The following is a 13202-nucleotide window of genomic DNA, read 5'->3' as shown; positions in this document are numbered from 1 at the left end:
TTTTTAGTGAAAAGTTAAATTAATGCAAGGACATTTTAGGATTATTAGGGGTGAGAAAATAGTGTTTTTATTTTTTAATTTCTTTATGCGGGATGAAAATATAAGGTGGGTGAAGAAATAGGATTGTGGGATGGGTCTATCATCTCTCTTGTTTTATAACATAACATGTGAAGTTAGAATTTGTTGTGTATCTATTAAGCTTCACGACCTAATAAATTTGGACAATTGTATTAAGCTTGGCGGCACCACTAATTAAGGAGCAAACAAGTTGTCCATATCAAGTGTATTCCATTGAGTGCCTAACTTTTAAAGTTATCAATGCATACATTTTTCCCTTCCTTCATGTGCCATCGAGGAGAAGAAAGACAGCTTAGTGAAATGGTCAATCATCATGACCAGCACGGCATCACAGAATGTACCAAATTTAGGAAAGTAGAATTTATTAAAGTTTGATTTTTCAGCTACGCCTTATTATGTCTCACTATATTTTATGCGTTCCTTTTTTGTATTTCATTTTTTTCATTCCGTTAACTTAGTTACTGACGTGATATGTGATCTAGACTTTTCAACAGTGAACAAATATAGAAATAGATGTTGAAGGATAAAACACCGCATCAGAAATAAAGCATCAACTTATACGTGGGACGTTCATTTCTCATATCACCATGCTCTTTTGTGATAAAATATAAATACATAGTCACTTACTTCTCATAACCCTCTCAAGTTCTTAGTTTCTCTACTTTTTTTTAAGGGGAAACTTGATATAAGTCCAATTTTTTGAGCCAATAGTAGGAATAGTCCAGTTTATTAAAATAAGTCCAATTTGTTATATTTAATTATTTAATTATCAATAGTTATCTGTTCAATGATAAGATTTATTATAAAAATCAAATTTCTTCCCAATTATCTCTTTGCTTATTTCTTTTTATTTATCTTTTTGTTATTTCTCGTTCTTCCTCCTACGTTAAACCCCATTTATAGATTTTATTTTTAATTTTTATAATCAACCTATATCACATGTTAATTATATTTATCTACCTATATGACAGATTTTTTTTTATAATCAACCTGTCACAGATTAATGTGTCTTACTTGTAGGTATATTATGTTTTTTCTACATTTTAATTAGGTTTCATATCTCACGTATAGATATTATATACATTCATATATTTGTTACTTGAGTTAGGGTAGAATGTTTTGTAGATAAATTTATGTTAGTATATTAGTATTTTTGTTATAAGATATTAAATATATTCTTTTGGAGTTGGAAAATGCATAATATTAGAAGATTTTAATTGATTTTTAATATTTTTAGAAAATATAAAATGAGTATAAAAGAAATAAAAACATATAATTAGATAATTGGACTCATTCCTAAAAACACTCTACATTTTTAGACCTGGATCTAAAAGCCCCTTTTATTATAAAAATCAAATTGCTTCCCAATTATCTCTTTGCTTATTTCTTTTTTTTTTTTTTTTTGTTATTTCTCGTTCTTCCTCCTGCTTTAAAACCCATTTATAGATTTTATTTTTAACTTTTATAATCAACCTATATCATAAGTTAATTATATTTATCTACCTATATGACAGATTCTTTTTTTATAATCAACCTGTCACAGATTAATGTGTCTTACTTGTAGGTATGTTATGTTTTTTCTACCTTTTAATTACGTTTCATATCTCACGTATAGGTATTATATACATTCATATATTTGTTACTTGAGTTAGGGTAGAATGTTTTCCAGATAAATTTATGTTAGTATATTAGTTTTTTTGTTAGAAGATATTAAATATATTTTTTTGGAGTTGGAAAATGCATAATATTAAAAGATTTTAATTGATTTTTAATATTTTTAGAAAATATAAAATGAGTATAAATATTTTTTTTTTTTCTTTTCCCTTGCCCAGCCCACTATAGGGTTTAGGGCTTAGTTTTTTTTTATGGTCCTAGCCCACTTTTTATTTTTATACACAGCAGCCCCTTTTTTGTTTTTTTTTTTTTTTAATTTCTAATTTTTTTTCGACATCATTTCTCACATATTTTTCACTATTATATATTATATTACCTCATTTTATTTCAATTCTTCACATTCCATACTATAACTCTTTGGCCCTCGGTTGGAGATGTTAAGGAATATGATCATGTACTGTTCATTAAAATATTAATATCTTGAAGCGTCAAAGGGCTAAAACGAGCCCTCTGGTCAGACCTTATCAATAGATTTGACAAAGCTAAGATACACAATTGTCGGATGGGAGGAGAAGAAGAAGATGAACAGGTATATATATATATATATATATATATATATTTTATAATTTTTAAGTTTTTAATTAAACTTATGCAACTCGGTTATGTGCCACATCAACATATATAGAAATTTTATAGATTGTGATGGAATGATCATATTGATTTTGCGGCACTCATTTTTCGGAACTACATTGATCGATTTTCAATCTCAATAATCATCTTGATATGGTGTGTCAAATTTAGACCTTGTTTTAGTATAATGAACAAAATTATTGTTTATTATTCTTTATTACTAACTTGTGATATTGGGAATGCAACCTAAATAAGATAGGTTGACGAGATCATTTCCGATTAATACGTTATAAACGTTCTTAATTATAGAGTCGTCGTCAATTGAGCATCAATTCTGCAAAAACTAGTATGTATTGTGTTTATAACGCCACGTCTCTACTCATTGTGTTAATAATTATTAGTTCATAGCTGCCAGAAGAAAATTTGTAGTCAGGCATCTTTGCTTTTTTAAATCGCGACTGCATTGCCGAGTCTTTCCTGACCGTTCCATGCCAAAATTGTGTCGTTAGTGTAGAGTCATTGGTTGATGTTTGATTAAATCAAAGTGTAAAGTCATTGGTTGATGTTTGATTAAATCAAAGTGTAAAGTCATTGGTTGATGTTTGATTAAATCAAACGTTTGTCACATCAAATAAATGGTATGCGTCGAAAATGATCCACTCCAATACACAAAAGCGCTCAAACAACATAAACGACGATACTTGTACCTAATACCGACATCAAATTAACAACATTATGCTGACATATTGGTACCAAATATCAAAGACATATCAACAATATCTATCAAATAACGACAACATGAAAACGATATGAAAACATCCACTTATTCGGAAAAAGGACACCAAACTTTATCAATTAACATAGGCATCTTTGATTGCTTAGCGACGACCATCTAATATGGATGGTGAAGAAAGTTGATGTTCCACCATAAATCAATTGGCAATTTGAGGAGCAATCCACCTTATTTATAGGCCCATATGAGATCCCTCCTACCGTCAATGTGAGATTCATTCTCAACACGCTCTCTCACGTGTGGCAAGTTTTCAAGCCTAACATGTGGACCATACAAAGGGAGTGACGTGGAGAACATGCAACTGTTGGACTTCACACATGGGACAACTTACTTAAGGTCATGAAGAAAGTTGGGATTCCACCATAAAATCAATTGACAGGGAAGCAGCTTACTTACTTATAAGCTTATGCAAAGCCCATCCTCCCATCAACGTGAGATTCATTCTCAACAGATGGTGAGAAAACCAACCCAACGTGTATCTAAAGAAAGTTAAGGTTCTATAATAAAGGCAATTGTTAAGATGAAGAGTAGCCTAACTACTTACAAACGCATGCAAGGCCTTGGGGACATGCAAGGCCTTCTTTCCCCAAGGTAAGTTTTATAATTTGAACAATTTCTAGATTTGATTTAAGATAGCTAAAAATTTGAAAACACAAAAAAATCAATTGGCAACAAATCAATTTCAAATGCAAAGTTGGTGTGAGAGTTTCTTCTTTTTTTTTTTTGGAGTTTTAACGAAACACTTCCGGTACTATTCACTTTTAACGAAAAACCATATTTTTACCTTTACCTAGTACTATTTACTACACTTTTTTTTTCTTTTTTTTATCTTTTTTTTGGGTTTTGCCAATGAGAGCTTTACAACAATGGAAATTGTGTATGACCGAGTAGAAACACATAAGAACAAATGTGCTCTGACAACTTCATGCACGACTCGTTTACCTGGCACAAAATAACATGAAAAACATACGATTTCGGACTTAAACTTACAAGCCGAGTTGTTATTGGGTCAACCTGTTAAACATCCGTTAAGATAACGAGTTGGTTAAGGTTTACTCACGGGTAACCCATTTCAAACCGCGTTAAAAGAGAGGTTACTTTGGTAATTTGGAATACAAAAAAGACCTCCAAATGAGCCGTCTCCTTTCTCAGTCTCCACATCGTTCACAAGTCACAACTTTACACCACCACCAGGTGGGTTCTCTCCCCACCGTTACCACACCATCTCTGTCCCCCAACCTCCCCACCTTTTTATCCGCCTCTAAGCATCACCCACTCCACCGGTGTCACATCTGGAGGTCGTCGAGGTCCAAATCCACCTTTTTCTTGCCTCTCTAAGTAACATCTACGTGGCATGTAGATGTAGTGCTTAATGAATTGATGGTAATTGTATTGGTGAATCAAAAGAAACTTCAGACTTCAAATATTAATGTTTAGAAATTTAATATGAATTATGAAGTTTTTTTCATTTGATTATTTGTTGAGGCAATGTGTTGTTCTTAATGGGTGCATCGAGTCAGGTCGGGTAACAAGTTAATTTTAATGGTCGGGTTTGGATTGAGTTTTTAAACCCCTTAAGATAGTAAGTTTGACACGATACGATCTCTTAAAATAACATATTTAAACACAAACACGTTCCGTTTTCTAGGTCTATTCAAAAGGGAAAACTGAACGGATTTGTATCCTCTCCTAAGCTCAGGGGGCTGAGCCTCCTGAGCAAAGCACGTGAACCGTTGGATTTTGATCCAACGGCTACAATTATTATAACTTTTAAAGAAACCCCCAGTTTGTAACCGTTTGATCAAAATCCAATGGCCCACGTTCTTTGCTCAGGAGGCTCAGCCCCCTGAGCTCAGGAGAGGATCCAAATCCAAACTGAATTAGGCGTTGGGTTTGTACTCTCAAGACAATTTTAGTATGCTTTTCTCTCTCGGCACACCTTCGTTAGTTAGACTTTTGAATTAAACAAATAAATAAAAATTATGAGCCAAATAAACAAAACAGGTGTAAAATTGAAAGAAGAAAAACATGAGCGTACAGAAATCAGTTCCCTACGGAACCCATATCCATTCAATTCTTCCACACCATAGTTATTTACAGACACTTTGTCTACAAACTCAGAAAAGCATCACACAATCACTCCTTACAGACTAGGACTCCTAGAAGAGTCTTGTTATTAACCACACCCATCCCATAAATCCCACCGTACAAGTGCTTTTACTTTCGGACTAAGATTATCTCCCCTCCTCTTTTCACACTCGCATCATACGTAAAACAAACAAACCCAAACTTTTGCTGCATCATTCCAATTTCCATCACCAGAAAAAAAGTTTAAAGACAGGTGAAGATGGGACCCGATACACACCCGACCCTAGCGCGCATGCACTAAATCAACACTTTGATGAAAAGAGGAGGGAACAGCAGTCCCCGCCACTCTCATCCCTCCTTCCCCACATGCCTTCAAATCAAATCTCTGGTGACTTATTTTATCTTTAATCCCACCCCATAAATAAAGCTTAAACATAATCATTCTTACTTTTTATTAGGCCCCACATTATCTTACTAAATACTAAGAGAAGGACCCCTCCTCTAGTGATTTCAAATTCATCGACCAATGCTAATCTCATCACATATTTCAACATTTGTATCAACTCTCCAACAGACGTAGGATCCACCGAGACGTAGATCACATCTCTATTAGAGAAGTGGTGCAAATATAATATGAAAAATGCGGTGAAAATAGCAATTTAGAATTCTGAGGCTTACCACGTTTACCACCCTGCTACAGCTACACATTGGTTATCCAAGGACCATCGTGGCTTAGTGGAAACTTACTCCCAGAGTTTCGGCTTTAAGCTTCATAGACTTCAAGTAGTCTATAGCTTCGTCGATGATCAACACCGGGTCCTTGCCCTTAGCACCAGGAATTAAGCTCTCAAGAACTCGAACTGTCTCACAAATCTTGTCTGTTTTCGACTTCATCTTACCCTTACTCCAACTTCCTTCCTCTCCTTGGCTCTGGCCAAGAGTGTTGCTTGACTCCGTATTGTTCCCGTACTCATGAGACTTATCGAGTTGTAACGAATTAATGACAGTCTTCACTGGTGATAATTGCACGTAGCCACTGTCAAGCAATTTGTGTCTTTTGTTTGGAGGATCTGATTCAGAACTATTCATCTTCTGTGCTACTTCCTCAACATCTTCGTTCTTCCCATAATTCTCTTGACGGCAGAATGGAGAGTGACCCGTGCTTTTTACTTCATCATCCTCCCCGCAATCATCATCATCATCATCATCATCATCATCAGAGTAAAGCAATGCATTGATTTCTTCTGTGTCTTCATGCATCTCACTCTCTTCAATTATATGATTCTCACCGGTCTCTTCACGTAAGAAGTACTTGGTTGGACCAATTTGATCCATGCTGGTTGTTTGTCCCAGTTTATGTGAATCATAACCACACCCAAGCTTCACGCTGGCCATTGGTGGATACGGGCTAGGAGGGAAAACAGAATTGTATATTAGCCTTGTTTCATTCCCAGACTGATCAAAAATAAAGAACCCCTTCTGAGAAGACCCTGGATTTGCATTTGGTATAGCCATCCCACCACCAAATTCAAAAGAAAGTGGTGACTGCTTTTCATGAAGATACGAATTTGGAGGAGGAAATAAGGTCTGCAGATGTGGCGGTAAGTATTGAAGCAACCCACGGTCGTCATTTGCTTCTTTAGTATTCAGACTCCGAATACCAGAAACTGTAGACGCTGGCAATGCCATATGTCCAGATACTGGCGAAGTCCCCTCGTTGGTAGATGATGGAAAACATTCATGTTGCACGTGCTCCAGCAACATGCTCGTATGATTCAGATCAGGCAGTTTCCGAGCAGAATGCTGTGTAAAAGGGCAAGAGTTGTTCGCCTTGACCATCCAACTAAAAGGATCACCTATACAAGAGAGAACAAAGATGATCAGTTATGCATGACCCATGAATATCATAGCTACAATGACAAGCACGACATTACAATACCTGACAGGAGATAGATAGTTCTTTGATCAGCAACGTTCAATTACTTTCTGGGTCCTTTCAAGCATACAAACAAAAAGGAAAAAAATACTACAAATTCTGGCTTGGTAAATGACGGGAAATCTCGAACCAATTTACGTAATAGGCTTAAGCAGCTGTCGAAAGTACTCAGCCTGCGGAAAACCAGCAAAAAACACAGTTTAACTACACAGTCTACACTTGTAACAGAACTCTTACGGATATGAGAGTAAATAATTCCGTGCAAACCAGTAATCATAATTCATTCTCAGAAAACGCATATTTTAAAGGAAAATAGGCCAGCAACTGACCACGCCAACAGTTTACAAAAATTCGAGAACTGAGAAAAACTGAAATTTGGTTACGCAATACTAACCTGGCAATCCTGCAAAGGTTGAAAGCAAGCAATAACTCTAACTATAATTGTTGGTCTTCCAGCCATCCCACTTTCATGTTTCAAAGCCCGAAATTTCGTCTGGCTTGCACCTTGACACACCATAACTACACTTGAACCTTGATGGAACCACTCAATCCAGAAGATTCCAGAGAGAAGACTAAATGGATACCCGACGTTCAGAATGCGAAAAGCAACAATGGATTAATCTATATGTGAGCAGAAGGTAGGAAAAAGATTGTACTGGTGCTGATAGAGAAGAATAATAGAGGCCAAGCTAGATACGACCGATGAGACCGATACAGTGAGGATTATATCAAACAAAACTAGAAGAGAAACTTAAAGGGGGTTTGAGATTGGAGACAAATACAGGTCTGGCTTTCTACCTTCAACTAATTCTATAGATATCGGGACACACAACGAAAAACTGATTCGACCCCATGAAAGCTTGAAGAAAAATCAACAAAAGGATGAACAATTTGAGGGTTGAGTTCAGTGAAATCAGAACGAACAATTTACAGAATAACCCTGCAATACAAGTTCAAGTGCACAACTTTACGAAAGACGTCAACTGACAAACTCAACCAAGGCATATTGTTCTATCTGATTCTTCACTCGATGTCCAACGATTGTTTGCCTATGGATATTTCACCAATTAATTACCTGCACATAAACTACATATATATAATTGTATATGCAAGATCAGAGAATTATCAGAAAATCCATTCTGTTTGGAAAGTAGAATAAAAGAAATCGATAACTTTTAGGTGTTTATTTTCTTCAACAATTTCCTCAATTTTTGTACGGAAAGAAATCCAAGTTTCATGGCTCCCAGAGAATCAAAATTTTAAGCAGCAATATATCCAAATTCCAAGCCCATCTCTTCAATTTTCTCAGCAACCAAACACTGGATATCGAAAACGAATACAAGGAAAGGAAAAAAAAAAAAAAAAAAAGCAAAACCAAACACCACAATTAACAAGAAGACGAACGAAATGGAAAGGATGGTAGACTTACAGTGAAAAGTGAAAGGATTTAGATCGATCTGAAATCTGATCTGAACTGAAGAATCTTACAGGTTCCCTGCTCACGGTAAGCACAGAAAAGTAAGGAAAGTGAACTGTTTCGGAGTTGAAAAGAGTGAGATAGTGAGACTAATGGAGCGCATGCGTTGGACGGTTTGTAACATTATATAGTCCTCTATATGACCCTTTTGCCCTTACCACCGAAATAAAGAATTTTAACGAAAAGTTCATTCACTTTTAATGAAAAATTACATTTTTACACTAAAAAATCTTAATACTATTCACTTTACTCTTTATTTTGTTCTTATCATTAAAACTCAAAATTTTTAAATCATTTTCATTAGTTTTCCTAATAAAAGAAACCAAAAAAATCCAACTAAATTTGGTACGACATAATTTTTCATACGTGAGGTTACAATAACACGTGGCTTCCAGTTATTATTCACATAAGCACTAAGTTAAGCTTTAACAGAAGTTTTGACGAAAAGACTAACAATGGTATGAAAATGTTACACGATCTTTATGAAACTGGGATGAATAAAAATTGATATATGAAAGTTTGAAAATTAAAATAGTCGAGGATAGTGAGAATTGTCTTCTTTTAATTTCTCACGTATCATTTTTTTATTTTTTTTATTATAATATTGAAAAAATCAAAAGAAAACAACGATCAAGATTCAACAAGGAGGCATGTCACGGTGTGAGAGGCAGAAAAGGAATTTTTCATTTGGAAACCTCTTGTGATACTATCAGAAAGGAGATACGTCGGATCCCTCCTCTCAAAGGTAAATATAAGCTCAATGCAGAGTATTTTTACCCGTTACCGGAGAGGGTGACATTGGTGCAATCATTAGAAATGACGAAGGGGAAGCGATGGCCGGAATCCAACAAGATCCTCTCCAGATTCTTTTGATGAGGATCCTGAAAAATCGTAAATCGTGTTTGTTCATCGCACAGATATTGTTTGTATGTAATTTTAAATAAAAATATTTAAAATAATTTATGATAGCACGATGTACGATGAACATATATGATTTACGAATCTGACAAGAATCTAAATTCGGCCGGAATGGCCCTCCACTGTTGCCTCTCCAAACCAGCCCAAGTCATGGTTGTCGTATACAGGTCGCAGACGTCAGAAGCTGAGTTCTCTCAAAATTTAAAGATCATGAAAGCGCAATTTTGAAGAAAGGCTTCATTGGAGTGCATGTGGTCCAATATCCCATAAGTCCCAGATTCGAAACTCTCCCCTTCCCTAATATATTATAATAATTTCGAATCCTTCCCTCTACCCTTAACAATAATAAATTTAAAATAAATAAAAAATAAGGATTAACATTGGCTCGAGGCATTTTCTTTACCCATGCTTACCCTGAAAAATCAAGGACACCATATGTCTTTGAGCTGATAACCATCTTTTAGCTAACCTAACCTCCTACGTCCCTCACCCCCTGGGATCTATAAACCTTTTGGATCTTATTAACCGATGAGATACAACTTTACACTACAGCTAGCTTTTACTACACCACATGACGTACTCCAAGTAATGGAGGGCTGTATGTCCGGGCAAGAATCCATTGACAATCTGACGAGTGATGACCAAGGATCCAAGTGTATACCATAAACAACGCTCCCAATTCAGATATATCCTACCATCATACTAAACAAAAAATGGTAAGTGCATCTTGTGTTGAGAGAGCAAATTGTAGAAATTGTCTCTCAACTTTAATCAAATTGGAGCAATGCTCCCTCAATTAAAAATTCATTACCATTGGTCCCTCAACTCATCAAAATGTGTAACTACGGTTTTTTTCGTCAACTTCTTTAGAATTTTGTCCAAATAAGTTATCTTAGAAGGACCATTACTCCAATTGGATTACTCAACTCATCAAAACATGTAGTTATGGTCCTTTTCGCCAAATTCGTCAGAATTTTATCAAAATGAATTATATTAGAATGACCATTGCTACAATTAAGTTAAAATTAAGGGATCATTGCTACAATTGGGTAAAATTGAGGGACCATTTCTCCAGTTGAATTAAAATTGAGAGACCAATGGTAATGAATTTTTAATTAAGGAACCATAACGGCAGGTTTTAGTAATGTATTTTTAGTTAAATGACCATTACTCCAGTTAAGTTAAAGTTAAAAGACCATCACTACAATTTACTTCGCGTTGAAATTAGCCATGTCATGCCCAATATAATTCCAATACCTAAACGACGAGGCACAATTTTGGTAACAGAAACAGTAAGTAAACATGCCTAAACAGGAATGAGAATCACTGAAGCAGCTAAGCAAAGAACAAAAGAAATGACTCAGGGTTGAGCTTCCAAGCAATTACCATAATGATCATACCATGCTCCAAACAAGGGGCATTTCGTAACATTGCATTAGAACTAACCCTTAAAACATGTCTGATATAACAGGGCACAACGAGAATTTATTCGTAGGGTAACCATATGGATATATCCGCCAAATTTTAACAACGAAAGAGGTCACGAAGGTTATACTGATGTTCGAAATTATATCTTAGTATAACCATAAGGATATGCGGGATGCTCAACTCCATACCCGGATGTTACTGCGCACTCAGGACTTCAATCTCAAAAACCAGAACCGAGTGAGGTTGTATCCCCCATGCAGCAAATCCATCTTTGCCATATGCATAATCTGGAGAGCACTGCAAAGCCATCAACAAGGAGTGTGAGATGTTAATGTTTAGATCTCCTTCCAGATCCAGATTTTTAAAACGAATGCATACCATATGAAAATAAGGGCACAACGCATTCCTAGCTTCTTACATCTTAGATCACTAATTTAGAAATGCCATATCGCCCATGGAAACCAACAGATTTATGACACGGGGGTCTGGGACCATAAGGTTACAAGAGGAATTCACATTCAATCAGGGAATATAAAGCACTTTATGAAGCCACAAATTCAATGTCTTAAAAGGTAAATCGGTCAAGAGGGAAATCAACTCTTTTACTTTAAAAACATCGGTCATAGAGTATTTAACTACTTAACATTGTATTAGAAGGTAATACAAAACAATGCAGGACTATTAGTATTAGACGAGCGAAATAAATGAGACAAGAATTATGATAGCATGACAAGTTTATAGAATTTTATTGCTAAAAATGCAAAAGATCACAATGACACACATACGGGGCACTTCAAAGTTTTCCAAATGAGTCATTAACATCATGCCAAATGGTTCCTTCTCCGATTCAACTATAACAATTTACAAGAAACTTCAACGACGTAAATCAAAACTATTTGATAAGTCATAGAGTACGAATTTTTGGTAGCACAAAATATTAACATACCCGCAGACGAGCAACTTCTCCCACTTGCATTTGAAGAACACCTTCATCCCATCCTACAAAGGAAGTGAAAAAGAAATTAAAAAAAAACTCGAAAAGAATAAACATGCATATATGGATACACCCACATATATACATACATACATATATATATATATACACACACACACACTTCTTATGGACTCATTGAGAATGATTCTCATCTAGTTCGCACCCACCATGAGAAATCCATCAATCCACGTGATGTGTGAACAATGAAAATTGTGTACCATAATCAGTAGCTAGATATGGATAAGAATGAGCCAGCCGATCCTAACATCATCTATGAGGAGCCCGACGATGAAGCCCCCTCCTCATATATATATATATATATATATATATATATATATATTAGACACACACACACAACACATACACACAAACGTAGTTAGTTACCTTTTATAACAGATCCGAGGCCTATTTTGAAGCTGAAAGGCTGCTGCCCAGGGTCCTTGGTGCTAAAAAACGCAAACAAAACTCAAAAAAGAAGATTACCCATTTGTTCTTTCCATCAACAATAAATAAAATAAAAATAAATTGGGAAAAAATAAAAAAAATAAAAAATAAAAAAAGGCTTACCTCCAGAACTTCTGACTCAGATCGCCATTTTTCCCTGCGATAAGGGCAGTAAAATTAATCATTCAAACATTAAGAAAATAAAATTTAAAAAAAAAAAAAAAAAGTAGAAATTTGTTTTTACGTTTTTAAGTTGGATTAGTGGGGAAATTAGAAGAGAAAAAGAATGAAGGGACAAACCAAAGCCAGTGCAGTGAACGGTGACGTTCTGTCCGACGGACGGTTTGGGACCGCTTCCAGCCCTCACAACTTCCTTCTCCACTCCCATTTTCTTCTTTTCTCGCTGCTTCTCTTTGCTTAGGGTTTTGTATGTCCAATCATTCTTACAAACAATCTAGTCGGTGACCATTTTGGGCCTGCTATCTGTATTAGTGGGCCTTGTAAGTAAGTAAATAAACTTGTCTCTCCACAGCTTCTTGTGTTAATGGCAAGTTCAAATCTAATTATAATTGACTTAATGTGTGGCTAATAAAATATATGTTTTGTAGATATAATCAGAACAATTTCTCTAATAGAGGTGATGTCCACCAATACAAGTAGATCTCACCTTAAATTTTTAAAGGGTGAGCTAAACCTCATAATGAGTTAGCAATAATATGGTTCAAATTCGCTTTTGACGAGAATCGAACTTAAGAACTCAAATTAGAATTGAACCTAAAACTTATCACTTACAAGCGAACCT

At 35.3% G+C, this 13202-nt stretch overlaps 2 protein-coding genes across 4 annotated transcripts; both read right to left on the bottom strand.

The window, feature by feature from the left end:
- Positions 1-5155: 5155 nt before the first annotated feature.
- Positions 5156-8702, bottom strand: LOC137722517 (transcription factor bHLH143-like). Of its 3 annotated transcripts, none has more exons than XM_068461532.1 (4): positions 8569-8702; positions 7534-8225; positions 7143-7312; positions 5156-7059 (listed from the first exon to the last, which is right to left on the bottom strand). In XM_068461532.1, exon 4 carries the CDS (start codon positions 7040-7042, stop codon positions 5936-5938), a length of 1107 nt encoding a protein of 368 aa, XP_068317633.1. In that variant the 5' UTR covers positions 7043-7059; positions 7143-7312; positions 7534-8225; positions 8569-8702; the 3' UTR covers positions 5156-5935. The 3 variants fall into 3 exon arrangements, with proteins under 3 accessions (XP_068317633.1, XP_068317635.1, XP_068317636.1); XM_068461534.1 differs by having other exon boundaries at positions 7534-8214; XM_068461535.1 differs by having other exon boundaries at positions 7534-8188; positions 8569-8696.
- Positions 8703-10900: 2198 nt separating this feature from the next.
- LOC137722749 (peptidyl-prolyl cis-trans isomerase FKBP12) lies at positions 10901-12841 on the bottom strand. The gene is made up of 5 exons (XM_068461828.1): positions 12701-12841; positions 12524-12557; positions 12341-12402; positions 11909-11961; positions 10901-11259 (listed from the first exon to the last, which is right to left on the bottom strand). Exons 1-5 carry the CDS (start codon positions 12786-12788, stop codon positions 11158-11160), a joined length of 339 nt encoding a protein of 112 aa, XP_068317929.1. The 5' UTR covers positions 12789-12841; the 3' UTR covers positions 10901-11157.
- Positions 12842-13202: the final 361 nt, after the last annotated feature.

Source organism: Pyrus communis, chromosome 17 (assembly GCF_963583255.1).
Source record: "Pyrus communis chromosome 17, drPyrComm1.1, whole genome shotgun sequence".
Taxonomy (NCBI): domain Eukaryota; kingdom Viridiplantae; phylum Streptophyta; class Magnoliopsida; order Rosales; family Rosaceae; genus Pyrus; species Pyrus communis.
This window is presented reverse-complemented; position numbering and strand designations above follow the sequence as displayed.